Raw genomic sequence first — 19,460 nt, 5'->3', positions numbered from 1 at the left:
GTCAACACCACTATCTATCTAAATACATACCTCACTCTACACAATAACTTACAGTAGTGACTGTAATCAATGATTGATTCCTTTTAAAGTTGTAGCTATGATACTTGTTTGTATAAATTAGTTTGACCTTGAACAAGAAATCCCTAAAACTCAATACAATTTTAACAAGAGATATACATAATCGAGATTCTACTCCTTTGACTCTGTAATTGTTGTGGATAATTATTTAAAGGAAAATGTTTTCTTCACTTGTTCTAATGGTGTCATTTACTCACTGTACATCCTTAATTATTCACAGAAGGAGATGAAGAATTTCAGAGCCAGAATTGGAGATGTGGTGAAGGAGAATAAACAGCTTCATCAACAATGTGCGAGAAATGGCATTGTCAGCAACACAGAGTGGTAGGAGAAATAAAATACTTCACAAATATTGAGTTGCAGTCCATGAAACCTTTTTCTTTTTTAGAAAGCCAGATAATTACCAGTGTTTTACAAATTAGCAAATGATAGGACAGTAGATCTGCTGCCTCAGAGCTCTGTCATCTCTAGTTCAATGCTGACTTCCAATGCATACTATGTGGTTTACGTGTTCTCCTTGTAGCCATGTGGGTTTCTTCCACATCCTGAAGACATGCAAGTTGGAATTAATTGACCACTGTAAGTTAAATGCAGAAACCATGTAGAGATGAAGAGGTGTATCTAGTGATGGGTTGATGAGAATGTGGAGAGAAAAAAATAGGGTAGGTTTAGGATAAAAACACTTGATGGTTAGCATGGACTTGATGGGCCGAAGGATCTGATTTCATGTCGTATCTCTGTATAGTTCTTTGACTCTAAAGAGGTACTTAGAGGAAGTTCAGAGGATAATTTCACAAGATCAGTGGTGCTATTTTGCCCCTGTGATTTGGCTCCTGCACCTTCCAGATTTACAAAGGCTGTCCTATCAACATTTATGGGGTTAGATCTATTACATTTATAGTTAATGATTCTGTAGCTCAGTTTCTATGTAAAAGCACCAGATTTCTATGATGACATTTGAGATTTCTACAAATTGTTATTTTGAGATATGAAGGGTCTCTTGCAAACCATTTTAATTGGAGTTAAACAAGAGAATATACTTGAATTTTAATCTTATTTTTTTGCACAATTAATGGTAGTTTAGTGTCATGCCATGGAATTATTTGAACCATATTGTGTATGGTTGTGACCAAACCTATTAGTGAGAATTTAGTTTGAATGAATGTGTTTTGTATTGAAAGCACCTCATTTAATGTCAGTTATCTTTTATTCTCCCAGGCAACAACTGCAGGATCAGGCAAAGTTGGTTTTGGAGGAAAACCAAATCTTAATGGAACAGCTGGAATTACAGCAAGAAAAAGGAAAAGGCAGTCACAACAGACACGTACAGGAAGGTTTCTGACTTTATAAATAATTCTTATTTTGAAGCATGACCCAAATGTACACTGCAAACTTTTTAAGTCTGCGGTCCAGATCATGTGTTTTGGTTTCATTTACTGCTTCTTACTTTGTGAAGAATAATTGTCATTGAGGGAGTTTTAAAAAAAAAATGTTAAGTCTGAAGCTAGGGTCTTGAAGAGAACTGAAAGTAAAAAGATGAGTGAGATTTCTAGATAATTCATTCAGAAATTATGGTAGATTAAAAATGTGATAGATAAACAATAGCAATAATTTGGAGGAACTTAATATTAATTGAAATAGTATTCTTTTAAAAATATAACAGAAAAATGTAATTGTGATCTAAAAGAGATATTTCAAAAAAATATAGAGAGAAGTTTAGAATTTTACTAGTGATATTAGTATTCTTAGTGAGAAATCAAAGATAAATGAACAAGGACCAAAGTGGATTCTGGCAATGAAATGAGAGTGATTGCCCTTGACAGCAACATTTGACTGACTATGCCATTAAGGAATGCTGATGAAACTGAAGTCAGTGAACATCAAGGAGAAAACACTTGACTGGTCAGAGTCATAACATTGCAGAAAGGAAGATAGCCGTGGTGGTTGGGGAATTTATCTATGGCAGTATCATGAATATCAAAAGCGGACAGAAGCCTTGCGGGAGATGGTCACTGTCTGACACTTTTGTGAAAGAAATGTTTTCCACTTCTCATTCTATGTCTGCATGTTGTCTAGGACTTGCTGCATGCAGATACTCACTTTACTTGCTGAGAAGTTGCGAATAGAATGGAACATTATGCAGTTATTGGCAAACATCCCCATATCTAAAGGGCTGCAGCACCAACAATACTTCATACATGGCATGAATTGAGGATGGTTAAAGGAAGAAAACATTGGAAGTTATATCTTTGTTTGGGTTACAGACCTTAACTGGCCAAATACCATAAAGACCAGTGCAAGGCCTTCAACTGTTTGTCTTTAAAAATATGTCACTAATTTAATGAGATTGCCAAAAGTAATATAGTTTATTGGTCCAAAAGTAGCAAGTAAGAAAATTGAGATGCAAAAGGATACAGTTTAAAAGGATGTACAGGAACGTGGCAGATCGACCATTAAGTGGAAAATTTTGATATTATTCCACTCTAAGGAAATAAAAACAAGATTAGTTTTTTAAATGAGAAAGTGGGATACATTGTTATTCAGAGGGACTTAAAGTGGTCAGTACAGGAATTGTGTCAGCATGTAGGTTCAGATGAAGATTAGGAATGCAAAGTGTATGTTATTCTTCATTTCAATAAGATTGAAGAATCACAGTAAGGAAGTCTGATCTACAAGTCTCAAGTGATTGGTGAATTTGCAATAAAAGTATTCAGTAGATACAGTTTAGAAGAATGAGAGGTGACCTCATTGAATCACATAAAATTACGAAGGATATGAAGATGTTTCCACTAGCGAGGGAGTTATGAATTAAGGTACACAATCCCAGATGAAAAGGTCAAGTCATTCAAATTTATTCACTCAAGGGGAGTAAATTCTGGAATTAATTTATCCAAAGGGTTGTGGTTAATAAGTTAACAATTGTAATTAAGGTTAAAGGTGGAGACTTCCGGTAGCGCTCATGGAGTGAAGTCGCGTTCTTGACTCGCTCCATTACCTCTGAGTTTTTTTTTCTCTATGGTCAGCTATACTTTAATTAACCATTAAGGCATCAACTCTTACAATACTTTGAATTAAACTGAATTCTCTGACAATTGGATGATACTGAGATCTGCTATGTCTAAGAACGAGAAAGACGGCAAGGATGGTAAACCTCCGGTTAAACCGAAAGCTACGGATCTCCCTCTGACTGAATCACCGGTGACTTTGAAAGCGATATCGGAGTTAATTCAGAGGGAAATCTCAACCTCTGTTAGGGAGATGATTCGTGCGGAAATTGCAGGCCCTGTTAAAGACCTGATTCATACGGAAATCTCAACTAATTTCCAGAAAATTGCCGGTTTAATTGATAAGATGCAAACATGTATTGCGGAACATCAGTCGGCTATATCTGATCTTCAAAAATTCGCGCAACAAAGTGAGCTTAAGATGGGGAAAATCGAAGAAACAGTTAATGTAATGAAGAAGAAACTTGACTTTTTGACTTTTAAAAACTCTGACTTGGAATCTAGAATGCGACGGCAGAATTTACGAATGATTGGCGTGAGGGAAGCCGCTGAAGGTAACAACCCCATGAAATATTTCTCCCAACTTTTAAAAGATGCATTCCCTACTGTATTTCCTGACCAACCACCGCTACTGGATCGTGTTCACAGAATCCCATCATACTCGTCTAGGTCAGATAGACCTAGGCATGTTATCTTACGTTTTCATTACTTTCAAGACAAGGAGAGACTGTTTCGATTCGCTCGATCTAAAGGTTTCATTGATTTTTCGGATCTTAAGTTCCGATTCGTGGAAGATTTCAGTAAACCAATCTGGGACCAACGGGTCCGTTACAGATCCGTGATGTCGGAATTCTATAAGAGGGATTTAAGACCAGCGCTGCTGTACCCTGCACGTCTAAGGATTCGCATGTCAGATGGAGCCCTTCGTTTTTTTGATTCTCCATCGGATGCCCAGAGTTATCTGGATCAACTTTCATCTCCAACATCTTAATTGCTTTCTTTTTAATTTTCTCCGTCGATCGGAGGCTGTGAATTGGTTGGTTTTAACTTTTCTGTGCCCTATTTGGGCAGAAAAGTTTACTTTCGATTTCTTAATATGGCTACTAAACTTTCTTTTTAACTGCGTCATTTCTTTCTTTTCCCAGGGGATTCTGGGTGGTTACTTCCCTTTTGTCATCTTACGTATTTCCTGTGCGGCCTTAAATTTTGTAGTTTTTGTTTAAATTTTATTCTGTTTTGCTTTTTATAATCACTTTATGTTAATAATCCTATTTTTTTTGTTGCTGTGTCTATTCATGAGTTTGAGGTATATTGTGGTTTTTTTTTAATATATATTTTCCGGCTTTTGTTCTGTTCTGTGTGTATTCTAATTGAGCTAACTTTTTTTTACTTATTTTTTTACTGTTTTACAATTAGCTGATCCTTTTCATATTTATACCTTTTTTTTAGGGAGCGTATACCGGAAGTCATGGGGGTAGTTTTAGCGCTTGCTTCTTTCTGGCGGGTCTGCTTTAGATTTTGCCTTGGGGTCTTGGGCTGGGGGGTGGCGGGAGGGGCTTCACGTTTTAGTTTGTTTTTCTTTGGGCTATATACATTATTGAAGTACTGGTTGCGTCCTTTTCCCCGGTATCTTTTGTATGTTCTGTTCCCTCTCCGGGTTTGTGGGTCGCGCCTATTGTCAATCCTCCCTGTTGTGGGTTGACTTTAGGATTTATGGAGTCTATTATTAATTTTGTCTCCTGGAATACTAATGGTCTTAATCATCCTATTAAAAGAAAAAAAGTTTTTAAAGTGTTCCGGAGACTTAAAGCACAAATTTTATTTTTACAAGAGACCCATGTACGGAGGGGGGACAGACTACGTTTTTTCAAATTCTGGAAGGGACAACAATTTCATTCGAACTCCAATGCTAAGATTCGAGGCGTCTCTATTTTTATTGATTCCTCAGTTACTTTTATACAACAGGATATTATCTCTGATCCGAATGGTAGATTTTTATTGGTTAGTGGTTTACTATTTAATAAAAAAGTAGTTTTGGTTAATGTTTATGCTCCTAATATGGATTGTCCGGAATTTTATAAATCATTGTTTGATCAGTTTCCGAATTTGAACGAGTTTTCATTGATTTGGGGCGGAGATCTTAATACCTGTTTATCTCCAGCTTTGGACCGTTCAGCTCCTTTACGGACTTTACCTAATAAATCTGCAAATTTGATTAATTTTTTCCTTTCTGATTCTGGGTCGACGGATATTTGGCGTTTTCTGCATCCTCAGGAAAAAGATTTTTCCTTTTTTTCACATGTTCATCATTCCTATTCAAGAATTGATTATTTTTTTATTGATTCTCGTCTCATTCCTTCAGTGATTAAATGTGATTATGATTCTATAACCATTTCGGATCATGCTCCACTTAAGCTTTCTATTAAAATTATGGCCAATATACCAAACAATAGACAATGGCGTTTTAATTCGCTGTTGCTTCAGGACTCGGACTTTGTTAATTTTATGAATGAACAGATTGAGCTTTTTTTTATAATTAACCATACAGAAGATATTTCGGTTAACACTCTTTGGGACACTTTTAAAGCCTATATTCGGGGTCAGATTATTTCGTATTCCGTTGCTTTGAGGAAGAAACAGAAGCAGGAGGAGATGGCAATTGTGGACAAGATTAAAGAAATTGATAAGAAATATGTTATGGCTCCTTCTGAGGAGCTATACAAACAAAGAACTGAACTTCAAATGGAACACAGTTTACTACTCTCGTCCTCGATTGTAAACCAATTAAAGAAAACAAGAAGTGATTTTTATGTTCACAGTGATAAAATTGGCAAGCTGCTGGCTAATCAATTGAAATCTAATTATGTTAAATCTCAAATCAATCAGATTTATAATCAAAATGATCGATTGATATTGGATCATGTGGGGATTAATCATACCTTTTGTGATTTTTATTCTTCTTTATATCAATCAGAGTCTCCTCGAGATTCTAAATATATGAATGATTTTCTAGATAAGTTAGACTTTCCTCAGATTTCACAGGATATGTCTTCTTTATTAGATACTTCCATTACAATGGATGAGATTAAGAATGTTATTTTTTCTATGAATCTGGGGAAAGCTCCTGGCCCTGATGGGTTTACCGTTGAATTTTATAAATGTTTTGCTTCTTTATTGATTCCCTGGCTCTGTAAGGTTTTTGAGGCTTCTTTGAAACTTGGTAAACTTCCGGAATCTTTTAATAGAGCATCAATTTCTTTAATACTAAAGAAGGATAAAGACCCTGCTCAATGTGCATCTTATAGACCAATATCTTTATTAAATGTTGATTCTAAAGTCTTTTCTAAGTTATTAGCAAATAGACTAGAAAAAGTACTTCCTTCTATTATTTCGGAAGACCAAACGGGTTTTATTAAAGGTCGTTACTCTTTTTATAATATTCGTACATTGTTAAATATCGTTTATACTCCCTCACAAAATGTTCCTGAGTGTGTTATTTCTTTAGATGCCGAGAAAGCTTTTGATAGAGTAGAATGGCCTTATTTATTTAAGGTGCTTGAAATGTTTAATTTTAGCCTGAAATTTATATCCTGGATTAAACTGTTATATCACTCCCCTGTAGCCTCGGTTCGTACTAACTCATTAAACTCACCTTTTTTTCCTCTCTTTCGTGGTACTCGACAAGGCTGTCCTCTTAGTCCCCTATTATTTGATATTGCATTAGAACCTCTTGCAATTGCTATTCGAGAATCTTCAAATATTACTGGGATAACTCGGGGATTAAAGTCCCATAAATTATCACTCTATGCTGATGATTTACTTTTATATATTTCTAATCCTGAGAGATCTATTCCTGCTGTTTTAGAGTTATTAGCACAATTTGGTCTTTTCTCAGGTTATAAATTAAATCTTAGTAAGAGTGAACTTTTTCCGATTAATAAACATCTTCCCTTATATTATAAATTTCCATTTAAATTGATTAATAATTACCTTTCATATCTTGGGATTAAAATTACTTGTAAACATAAAGATTTATTTAAGACTAACTTTTTACCATTAATAGACCATATTACTCAACTTTCATCTAAATGGTTTCCTTTATATTTAACTTTGATTGGTCGTATTAATGCAGTTAAAGATGTTTTTTTTGCCAAAATTTTTATATGTGTTTCAGGCATTACCAATTTTCGTTCCTAAATCTTTTTTTGATAAAGTCGACTCTAAAATTTCTTCATTTATTTGGCAGAATAAGAATCCGAGACTGGGTAAAATACATTTACAGAAAGCTAAGAGAGATGGAGGTTTAGCATTACCTAACTTTAGATTTTATTATTGGGCTATTAATATTCGACATATGAAATTTTGGTTACTTGACCGGGATATACTATCTATTCCTAAATGGGTAGCATTGGAATTACAATCTGTTCAGGGTTATACACTTGGTTCTATTTTAGGTTCATCTCTTCCTTTTGATTCGAAACGCTTTAAGCAGGTCTCTAACCCGATCGTTAAATATGCTTTGCGTATTTGGTTTCAATTCAGAAAATTTTTTGATCTTAATCAATTCGGGTTAGCGATTCCTATTTTAGGTAACATATTTTTTCCTCCCTCTTTTACGGATCGCGCTTTTCAAACTTGGAAGACTAAGGGTATTTTACGGTTTTTGGATTTATTTTTAGATGGTTCCCTTATGTCTTTTGAACAATTATCTAATAAATATAACCTATCAAGAATACATTTTTTTAGATATTTACAAGTTAGAAATTTTCTAAGTACTATACTTCCTTCCTTTCAAATGCTTCCTCCTATATATATTTTAGATTCGATAATTAACCTTAATCCATGTCAGAAAGGTGCATCGGCTATGATTTATAATATTATTATGAAACTCAGGAAAGCTCCATTTGATAAGATTAGGGTAGATTGGGAACAGGAATTGGGGCTTACCATTTCTGTGGATGATTGGGGGCAGATTTTACAATTAGTTAATACTTCTTCTATTTGTGCTAAACATTCCCTAATTCAATTTAAAGTGGTGCATAGAGCACATATGTCCAAAGATAAGTTAGCGCGTTTTTACTCGCATATTAATCCTTTCTGTGATAGATGTTCGGGGCAGATAGCCTCTTTAACTCATATGTTTTGGTCTTGCCCTACTTTGGAAACTTTTTGGAGAGATATTTTCAATATTATTTCTAAGGTATTAAATATAGATATCTCTCCTCACCCTATTACTGCTATCTTTGGACTACCTAAAATTTCTAGTAATCTTTCCCCTTCAGCCCGTAGAATGATTGCATTTCTTACTTTAATGGCGAAAAGATGTATTTTACAACATTGGAAAGAGCTTAATGCTCCAACTACCTTTTTTTGGTTTTCTCAGACGATTTTATGTTTGAATCTGGAGAAAATTAGAAGTAACCTTCATGATTCTTCATTTAAATTTGAACAGATTTGGGGACCTTTTATTCGATATTTTCATTTAATGTAATATTTACCCTTCTTGTTTTTTTTTTACTGTTTCAATGGAGGTCGGGATTGAGGACGTGATTTTAAGTTTAACTCTGTTTGGTTTCAAGTTAGCCCATTGCTTTGCTTTGCTTTTAGTTAGTTGCACGGTGGGTTTTTTGTTGGGGTTTTTTTTTCTTTTTTTCCATTGATATATATAAAATCTAGTATACTATTATGTTATTTTGGTTTCTTATGCTTAAATTACATTGTTTGTAGTATTTTCTTTTTGGTATTGTTATCTTTTGGAATTTTATTATACTTTAACATTGTATTAATGTTTATATGGCTTACCTTTTTTGTATACTTACTCAATAAAAAGATTTAAAAAGAAAAAGAAAGAAAGGTTAAAGGAAACAAAAATTAAAGATGATATGGAGTGATAACCATTGCCCTGGACTAACAATCCATAACAATCCGGGGATATGAGTACAAATTTCACCACACAAAATGTGAAATTTAAATTCAGATTAATTAAAAGTTGAAAAATTTCAATGAATTTGGGAGGAAAATATAGGTAACCATGACTACAAGGCTTTAGATTGTCGTTAAAAGCCTTCATTGAAGTGTCGGTCGTCACAGTGGCATAGCGATTAGAGGAACGATTTGCAGTGCCTGTGATTGGGATTCAATGACTGCCACAGCCTGTAAGGAGTTTCTGTGTTCTCCCTTTGACTGTGTGGGTTTCTTCCCACTTTCTAAGGACAGATGGGTTAGGGTTAGTAAGTTCCGGGCACGCTATGTTTGTGTTGGAAGCATGGCAATATTTGCAGACTGCTCCCAGCACATCTTTGGACTGTTGGTCATTGATGCAAACATCACATTTCTCTGTATGTTTTGATGTACTTGTGATAAATCAAGCTTATACATCATCTTTAAAAGCCTGTCTGGTTCACTAATAATCTTCAGAGGGCAATAAAGGCAGAGACTGAAGACTGCAGCATCATTGATGAGGACCATGAAGGTGTGGTCAAGGGAGATGGAGGTGCATTCACAGGACTGCTTTGAAAAGGTGGACTGGACCATCTTCACAGATTCATTATGAATGAATATGCCCACAGTTGTTATCAGTTTCATCAAGACCTGCCTGGATGAGTACTTGCCTTTGATGAACCAGGAGAATCGCAGTCTGCTGAGGGTTAGATCTGTGGTGTTCAAGACTATCGATCCAGAACTTGAGAAGTCCAGGTTTGACCTATGAAAAGCCATTGTAAGAGTGAAAAGGCAATTTTGTGTGAAGTTTAAGATCCAGTTGGATGCACAACATCTGTGGCAGTGTTTACGTGCCATTACTTTCTGTAAAGCAAATGATAACAGCAAAATAGCAGTGGTGGTTCACTCCCCGTTAGACTCATTTTATGCATGCTTTGAAAGAGGGAATGATACTACACCTATGTGAATTCCTACAGCATCCGGTTACCATGTGATCTGTCTCGGAGGCTGATGTTAGAATGTCCTTCAAGAGGGAAATCTCTCGCGAGATACCAGTTGCTGACTATAACTGACCGGGTACTGAAAATCTGTGCTAAATAATTGGCTGGAATGTTCAAGGACATCTTCATTTTCTCACTGCTGTGGTCTGAGGTTTCCATCTGCTTCAAAATGCTAGCAAATATATTGATGCACAAGTAGAGCAGGGTGATCTGCCTTAATACATCAATTGGTAGCACTCGCATCTACTGTAATGAAGTTGGTCATGGCTAGTATTAACTCCTGTCTGAGCAAGGACTTGGAGCTGTTGTGATTCACCTACTGTCACAACAGGTCTACACCAGATGCAATCTCACTGGCTTTCCACTCTGCTTTGGATTACCTAACCAAGAGCAAAGTATACATGAGGCTGCTGATAAATCAAGTACAGCTCAGCATTCAGTACTTCATTCCTGGAGTATTAATCACCCAGCTTCTAAACCTGAGCCTTGTATTTCCCTCTGCAACTGGTTCCTCAGTTTCGTCATCAGAAGGCAACAGTCAGAACATATCCCTTAGCTGACAATCAAAACAGATGCACCTCAAGGAATCATGCTTAGCCGTTCCTCTACTCTCTCTCTACACCTGTGTTTGTGTGACTAAGCACAGCTCAAATGTTTTTATAAATTAACAGAGAAAACCATTATTATTGGTATAATTTCAAATGGCAATGAGGATGCATACAGGACTGACATAGAGCGACTGGTAGAGTGGTGTCATAACAACAACCTTGCACTCAGTATCAAGAAGGTCAAGGAATTGATAGTGAACCTCAGAAAGCGGAAGTCAGAAGAACATCCCTCATTGATGGATTGACATTGGAAAGTTCCAGGGTGTCAATATCTTGTAGGATTTGTCCTCGGCCCAACACATTGATGCAGTTAGTGGCTCTACTTTGTTATAAGTTTGACGAGCTTGGGTATGGAACGGAAGATACATGCACATTTTTATTGATGTATGGTGGAGAGCATCCAGTGCACAGAACCGTTGAATTTGCACAAGCAAAGTTAATCTCTTCCAGCTGCCCTTGAAGATATTTGTGGATGGGAGACTAAATTTGGGAGGTTGTCTGACTGAATGGAAGCTTACAGATCAAAGTACATTTATTATCAAAGTATGAATATATTATACAACCTTAAGATTTGTTTCCTTACTGATAGCCACAAAACAAGAACTCTGAAGGAACCCATTTTAAAAAAAGAATAACAAACACCCAATGCACAAAGAGAGAAAATAAACACAGATCATGCAAACAGTAAAAGCAAGTAACAGCATTCAGAACTAAAGTGAGTCCATAGACCAAAAGCCCTGAGCAACCAGAGCTGTCCATAGCCTCAGCCTCAGTTCAGCACACAGTGGAGTAAAATCGAGCTCGCAGACATGAAGCCCTGAGCAGCCAGAGCAGGCTGTAGCCTTGGCCTCAGTGTTGCAGAGAGTGGAGCAGTGAGCAGAACTGACCGACCTTGCGTCCAGTCCTGACACCCTGTTTTTTCAATCCATCCAGCCTGGCATTTAAATAGCCCGAACATTGTGTCATCCCTCGCACTAGGACCAGGCCCTGTCACATTGATATGCTCTGGGCCTAGACCCCTCCACCACATGTGGCCTGTTCTCAGCTAGGTTTTGGTTCAGGTGAACGGGCTCCAAAACTCCTCCGCTACAACTTTTCTCTACTTTGCATGCCCTGACTCTGTCTCGACCTTGGTCCAATCACTTCTCCTTGAACATGCTCCAACCTCTCTCCAACTTTGCATTGCACACCTCGACCCTCGTGTCAATCTCCTCTTTGCTTGCCTCTTCATTGTTTGTGGTGGTAGCGTAATTAATAAAGTAGTTCATGAACTGTCAGTAAGCTGTTGTCTGTCTTCGGTAGCACCATCTTAAACCTGCTATTGGCAAAGACTGATCCATCATGTGGCATTTGAGTAATTTACAGCTCAGAGGGTTGAGCACTAGAAATCCTCAGCATTGACTCTGGGCTCCATGAAGTTTTATGGCACATGTCATGGGAAGCTTCCTGATATTTCCAATCACTGTCTTCCTGTAGGTGATGAATTAGTGTTCCTCGCTGTTGAATAGTATATCGTAGAGTTACTGAAAGTAGCAGCATGTACTCTGGGTAAGGACATCATTGTCTATAACCAAAATTATGGTGGCATCATCAGCATTACCACTGATGGAGTTGGCCAAGTCCTGAAGGACATAACTGCCAGAGTTGAAACTATTTCACAGTCCTTATGGAGAAAAGTGTCTTGTCTTCACATTGGCTTTACTGCCCATCAGGTTGTGTTTCAGAACCTCTGTAATTGCCCTTGACAGTATGGTTGTATAGACTGAATGTGGCATCAAGGCATCCACCTAAAACTAAAGTTGATAGTCATCAATGGAAAAACACTCTTAGTGGAAAGTATATATTGCAAAAGGAAAATTATTATGGTTGTTGGAAACCAACCATCCCAGCCCCAGGACATTTGCCCATGGCCTTCCTTCATGTAGTGCTTCACTACCTCACTATTCTGTTTTTCTTTCTTTCTTTTTCAATCTTTTTATTAGTTTCAAAATATAGAAACAAAACATAGCAATAATACAAATAGTAGGAGATATATTGTTACACTTAAAAAAAGTAATTGCAAAACCAAATAGTGTAAGTTAACAAAACTCCCAATCATGTAGAACTAACAACGGATAATACAAAGCAAAAAAAAAACTGGGAAAAAAACCATGAAAAAGAAAAAAAAAACGAAACAAAAAAAAACCCCATCCCTAAAGAAAAACAGAATTAATCAACTAAACTAAAAGACTTGGGCAAAACTAACAACTTAAAAATGGAAAAGAAGAAAACCTCAGCATCGACGACTCCATTCCTCTCCAACAACAGTACAGAGAGATCAAACAAGTTTGGAAATGATCAAATTACATCAAATGAAAATGCTGAATGAATGACCAAGTTTTTTCAAACTTAATGGAGGGGTCATAAACCGCACTTCTAATTTTCTCCAAATTCAAACACACCATAGTTTGTGAAAACCAATGAAATACAGTAGGAGGGTTAATCTCTTTTCAATTCAACAAAATGGATCTTCTAGTCATTAAAGTAAGAAATGCAATCATCCTACGTGATGAAGAGGTTAAATTATTTAAGTCTATCATTGGTAGTCCAAAGATAGCAGTAATTGGATGAGGTTGTAAGTCTATATTTAGGACCATTGAAATAATATCAAAAATACCTTTCCAATATTTCTCCAACAAAGGACATGACCAAAACATGTGGGTTAAAGAAGCTATCTCGGAGTGACATCTGTCACATATTGGATTAATATAAGAGTAATAACGAGATAGTTTATCTTTGGACATATGAGTCCTGTGCACTACTTTAAACTGTATCAACCTATGTTTAGCACATACAGAGGATGAATTCACCAACTGAAGAATTTTTTCCCATTTCTCAGTCGGTATATTAATCTCAAGTTCTCTTTCCCAGTCAGCTTTAATTTTATTAGAAGCATCAGGACATAAATTCATAATTATATATAATTGCTACTACACTTTTCTGAGAGAGATTTAAATCTAAAATTGTTTCCAAAGTGTCCATTGGATATGGGTGTGGAAAATTAGGGGAGACAGTAATTAAAAAGTGAGATCTGGGTAAGTTATATTTATTAGAAAGTTGATCAAAAGACATAAAACAATTATCCAAAAATAAATCGCGAAAAGGTATTATACCTTTGGTTTTCCAATCAGAGAAAGCTTGATCCATAGTGGAAGGTTGAAAAAGAAAATTTGATATAATGGGACTTGCTAGAATAAATTGATTAAACCCAAAAAAATCTTCGGAATTGAAACCATATACGTAAAGTATGCTTAACTATTGGGTTGTTCATTTGTTTATACGATTTAAAAGTAAAAGGAAGTGAAGTTCCTAAAACCGAACCCAAGGAAAACCCTTGTAATGAATTAGATTCAAGATTTACCCAATGAGGGTTTAAAGATACATCCAAACCTCGTAACCAAAATTTTAAATATCGAATATTAATTGCCCAATAATAGAATCTAAAATTCGGGAGGGCAAGCCCCCCCCTCCTTTTTAGATTTCTGTAGATACCTTTTACCTAACCTAGGATTTTTGTTCTGCCAAATATATGAGGAAATTTTTGAATCTACGTTATCGAAAAAAGATTTTGGGATTAAAAATTGGAATCGATTGAAATATATACAAAAATTTGGGCAAAATGATTATCTTAATAGCATTAATCCGACCAATCAAAGACAAAGAGATTGGTGACCATTTAGTAAATAAAAGCTTAATCTGATCAATTAAAGATAAAAAATTAGCTTTAATTAAATCTTTATATTTTTTCGTAATTGTTATCCCTAAATATATAAATGAATCAGTAACCAATTTAAATGGTAAATGTCCATAAATAGGTACATGCTTATTTAAAGGGAATAATTCACTCTTATTAAGATTCAATTTGTAACCAGAGAAGTTACTAAATTGAGCCAACAGACCTAGAATAGCAGGAATTGACTTCTCCGGGTTAGAGATGTATAACAACAAATCATCTGCATATAATTATAATTTATGTATTTCATTTCCACGGGTAATACCAAAAATATTTGGCGAGTCACGAATAGCAATTGCTAAAGGTTCAAGAGCAATATTGAATAATAAAGGACTAAGAGGGCAACTTTGCCTAGTACCATGAAAAAGATGAAAAAGAGGAGATCTATAATTATTTGTACAAACCGAGGCTACCGGGGAGTAATATAACAATTTAATCCAAGATATAAATTAAAATTAAATTAAATTAAATTCAAATTAAAATTAAATTTCTCAAGAACATTAAATAAATAAGGCCATTCAACTCTGTCAAAGGCTTTCTCAGCATCTAATGAGATAATACATTCCGGGGTAGTAAGTGAAGGGGTATAAACAATATTCATTAACCTCCTAATATTAAAGGATGAATAGCGATTTTTAATAAATCCGGTTTGATCCATGGATATAATTTGAGGTAACACCTTCTCTAACCTAGTTGCTAGAATTTTTGAAAAAATTTTTGAGTCTACATTCAGAAGAGATATCGGTCTGTATGATGCGCAATCAGTAGGATCTTTATTCTTTTTAAGAATTAAGGAAATAGAGGCTTCATAAAACGATTGTGGTAATTTACCTAAACTGATTGCTTCCTTGAATATTCTAGACAACTTTGAAGAAAGAATGGAAGAAAAAATTTTTTAAATTCCACTGTAAACCCGTCTGGACCGGGTGCTTTACTGGAGTTCAATGATGAGATTGCAGTTATTATTTCTTCCTCTGAAATGGAAGTTTCTAATGATAAGAAATCTTCGGGTGATAGTTTCAGAAAATTCAACTTACTTAAAAAATCATGCATGAAATTAGAATCATGAGGAAAATCAGAGTGATGTAAAGAGATATAAAATTCTTGAAAGGTTTGGTTTATCCCAGCATGATCAACTGTGAAAATATCATCCTGTTTGCGAATCTTAGTAATTTGACGTTTAACCGAATCAAATTTCAATTGGTTAGCCAGTAATTTACCCAATTTATCGCTATGAATATAAAAATCACTTCTAGTTCTCATTAATTGATTTTCGATTGAGGATGTTAATAATAAGCTATGTTCCAATTGAAGTTCAACTCTGTGTTTGTACTATTCTGTTTTTGAACTATTATTTATTTGTAACTTGGAGTTATATTTTATGTCTTGCACTGACACATGCAAAACTTACTGTTGCCATAATACAACAAATTTCATGACATGTCAATGATTCTGACTCAGTGCTTTTCTTCAAATCATTACATTAGAAATGGAGAGGTTTGTTGATGATTGCCACACTCCTCCGCAAAGGAAACCATACCCGCATGCAACATGATTGAAGCATTGTCATATGGGCTGTTAAGTGGTAAGCAATATTCATGCCACTTGGAAGTAGTTGTACCATATTTAGGAGATCTTGAGGTTGCCTGTGTTGGATGGTGGTGGAGGAAATAAACATTTAGGGTTGATTGCCTTGCCCTGGATGATTGTCTTGAGTTGCATTTATTTAGACAAGTGGAGTGTATTCCATCATACCTCTGCCATGTGTCTTGTAGCGATGGAAAGTGTATGTGTTGTCAAGAGGCAAGTCAGATGCTGCAAGGCATTTAGCCTCTGACTTGCACTCGTAAGCACAGTCCATTTTAATTTCTGCTGAGAAATTATAGGATTAGACTCTGTTCTGTTGGATATGACAAATCCTAATTTGGAAATGTATCCTCATTCCTTCATTGTTGCCTTGACTAAATCCTGAAAAGACATTAACTACAAGGCTGTAGCGGTGCCTTTGCCAGAATGATGACAATAGTTCAAAGAGTTAGCTTGCCAACCCCCACACTGCACCCCCATTCTCACTGGCAGTATGAGACGGGCAATAATTGCTGGCCTTGCCATTATCCATAGCATTAAAATGTGGCAGACACGAGGGTCTGCAGATGCTGTCTACAGACCAGTGCTGTAAATATTGAGTTTTCTAATTCTAAGTCAGCACCCATCTTTTTCTTTCTACCCCTCTCACTCACCCCCAGCCATCTGGTTTTCCAATTTTTTTCCCCATTCCCAGTCCCCCTTCACCCATCCTTGTCTCTTTTTCCCTTCTGGCTCTATCCACCCTCTTTGCACACAAGATCTCCCCCCCCCCCCTTTCCTCTTCTGATTCAAACGGTCATTCACCTCTCTTTTCTCTCTAATGATTCTCATTCTCACCACCTTTACTTATCCAGTCCTGCTCTGGTAACACTGTGTGTTTCTGCTTATTTCCCTCTGGCAGCTGCCTCCAGTCTTCACACTCCCATCTTGCCCCACCTTGCTCCATCATTTGTCTTTTTTTCTTTCTCACTTTGTCTGCCTCCATTTACCATTCACCTGCCACTGTCTTCCAACTGCACCCCTACCCGGCACTACCTCATGACTGAGCAGGTGAGAAGGGCTTCGGGGAAACTCAGACTTTGCAAAGCATTGGGACCAGATGGTGTGAACCTCAAGGTTCTGAAGGAGTGTGCTGAGCAGCTGTGTGGAGTTCTCCAGAGCATTTTCAATCTGAATCTCAGCCTGGAAAGTGTCCCAACAGTGTGGAAAACATCATGTATCGTCCCAGTACCCAAGAATGACTACCGTCCAGTGGCTCTGACCACACGCATCATGAAAACCCCAGAGAGGCTGGTCCTGCCTCACTTCCGACCCCTGGTCAGATCAGCCATTTGCCTATCAGGAGCACATTGGAGTCAATGATGCTGTCACCTATCCCACTTGGATAAGCAGGGCAGCACTGTGAGGATCATGTTTTTTGATTTCTTAAGTGCTTTCAATACCATACAACCCTCATTGCTGGGGGTCGGGGTGGGGGAGCTTCATTCGATGCAGGATGGCACTTACATTGTATCCTGGATAATAAACTACCTGACTGACAGACCACAGTTTGTGCGGCTTCAGAGCTGTGTGTCAGACATGGCTATAAGCAGCACTGGCGCTCCACAGGGGACTGTAATGGTTTCCTTCCTGTTTAGCCTGTATACCTCAGAGTTTAGATACAACATTGAGTCATGTCATCTGCAGAAATTCTCTGATGACTCAGTAATAGGTCGGTGTATAAAGGAAGGATGAATACAGGGCCCAGGTGGAGGACTTTGTCAAATGATTTAAGCTGAATTATCTGCAGCTCAACATCAGTCAGACAAAGGAGATGGTGATGGTCTTTAGGAAGACTAAGCCTGCACTTCTCCCTATTACTGTTGATGGTAAGGACGTGCATGTAGTGAGTGTTTCGAGACAGATATTTCAGATAAAAACATTGGCGCATGCACACCAACTTTAATCATCTGCTCACGAGTGCATGTACAACTATATCATAACATCCCCCTTTTTGTCAAAACAAAGAAAAGGAACAATTGTGTTAACAATTAAACTCAAATTCTCTGAAGTCTGCTTTCCAGTGTATTTTCATGGAATTAACTTTCAAAGCATTCATTAATCATGCCTTATGTCTCTTATGCCCGTCACAAATACATACCACTCATTATTTCCATTTGTGTGAGCATATATACAAAATATAAAACATACTAAAATTCGACTTTAACTTCAAACTACAAACTACACAACCTCAAATAGGACATTGTCCTTCTTTGCGTATAAACATGACATTAAAATGCCAGATAGTGTTACAGACTTATTGTTCAATTGTTCATGCAATTATTCAATGTGGGACAAAGTCTTCTAGATATTGTGGCCTTTTCACTGTGTGGCCAGAACGAGTTTTTACTGCTTTGTCCAAGTCCTGTTTGTTATTTGCATGTTTCAACGTTTGTGTTAGTGTTTGTGTTGTGTCATTAGCCTCTGCTGTGTTTGGCTGTGTGCATTTGATGCGGTAGGCACACTGTGGTCATTGATCTCGGTTGTTTGACCTGGTTTTGCCTGTTCATATGTGGTTAGCTTTTCAGGCGGTTCCTTAGCCGTCTTTCATAGATGCATGTGATTACGTTGGTAGATCCCCGAAGGGCTTTGAACTACATATGAACGCTCATCAAGGCGCCGACACACAATTGCTTTCTCCCAATTCTTTTTACCTTTCACCAGGGGTTGCGTGCGCACGGTACCCCCTTCGTCGAGTGGGGCAAGATCTTTGGCTGATCTGTTGTAATTGTCGGCCTGCTGCTGGACGCATTGTTTTATACGCTTGCGTTCGCAAACAACTCTAGGTTCCAGTAAACTCGCTGTTGTAGGCAGGAGTGTGCGTGTGCGGCGATTCATCAAACGCTGGGCAGGACGTGCTGAGCCCTTGCGAAGGTGTGTTGCGATGGTCCAGAAGTGCGAGGTAGGGATCTGCTCATGATTTGGTTCTCTCTGTGAGTATCCACTTAGCTGTTTTAACTGCTGATTCAGCCTTTCCATTCACTTTGCTATTTCCAGGGCTGCTACACAAGTGCTCAAAATCCCATTCTCGTGCAAATCTGTGAAATTCCACTGACGTGTATTGTGGCCCATTATCATTAACCACTTATGTTGGGCTACCATATCTTGCAAAATGAGCCTTCAATTTGCAAATAACGACTGCGCTGGTCGTATCGCAAAGAAGATCTACCTCGAAGAAATTGCTGTAGTAATCAACGGTGACGAGGTACTCTTTTCCTTTGAATATAAACAGGTCGGTACCTATCTTTTCCCATGGCCGAGCAGGTACCTCATGACTCATAAGCAATTCTTTCTGCTGACTCATCTCGTATGTGCGACAAACATCACATGTAGCAATATATTGCTCGATGTCGCTGCTCATGCCCGGCCAAAAAAGACATTCGCGTGCGCGTCTGAGACAGCCTTCTACGCCCAAGTGTTACGAATGAAT

The 19,460-nt window shown here is 37.2% G+C and overlaps 1 protein-coding gene across 2 annotated transcripts in view; it reads left to right on the top strand.

Moving 5' to 3' along the window:
* The window catches only part of cep89 (centrosomal protein 89), a 189,762-nt gene that overhangs the window by 91,599 nt on the left and 78,703 nt on the right, over positions 1 to 19,460 (top strand). For both annotated transcript variants that reach the window (XM_063066992.1, XM_063066991.1), the window contains exons 12-13: positions 299 to 402; positions 1,297 to 1,412. In XM_063066992.1, coding sequence (XP_062923062.1) covers positions 299 to 402; positions 1,297 to 1,412 — 220 coding nt within the window. The remainder of the gene's footprint in view (positions 1 to 298; positions 403 to 1,296; positions 1,413 to 19,460) is intronic.

This window comes from Mobula hypostoma, chromosome 14 (genome assembly GCF_963921235.1).
Source record: "Mobula hypostoma chromosome 14, sMobHyp1.1, whole genome shotgun sequence".
Taxonomy (NCBI): domain Eukaryota; kingdom Metazoa; phylum Chordata; class Chondrichthyes; order Myliobatiformes; family Myliobatidae; genus Mobula; species Mobula hypostoma.
Note: the sequence above shows the minus strand (reverse complement) of the source record. Positions and strands in the feature narration are given on the sequence as shown.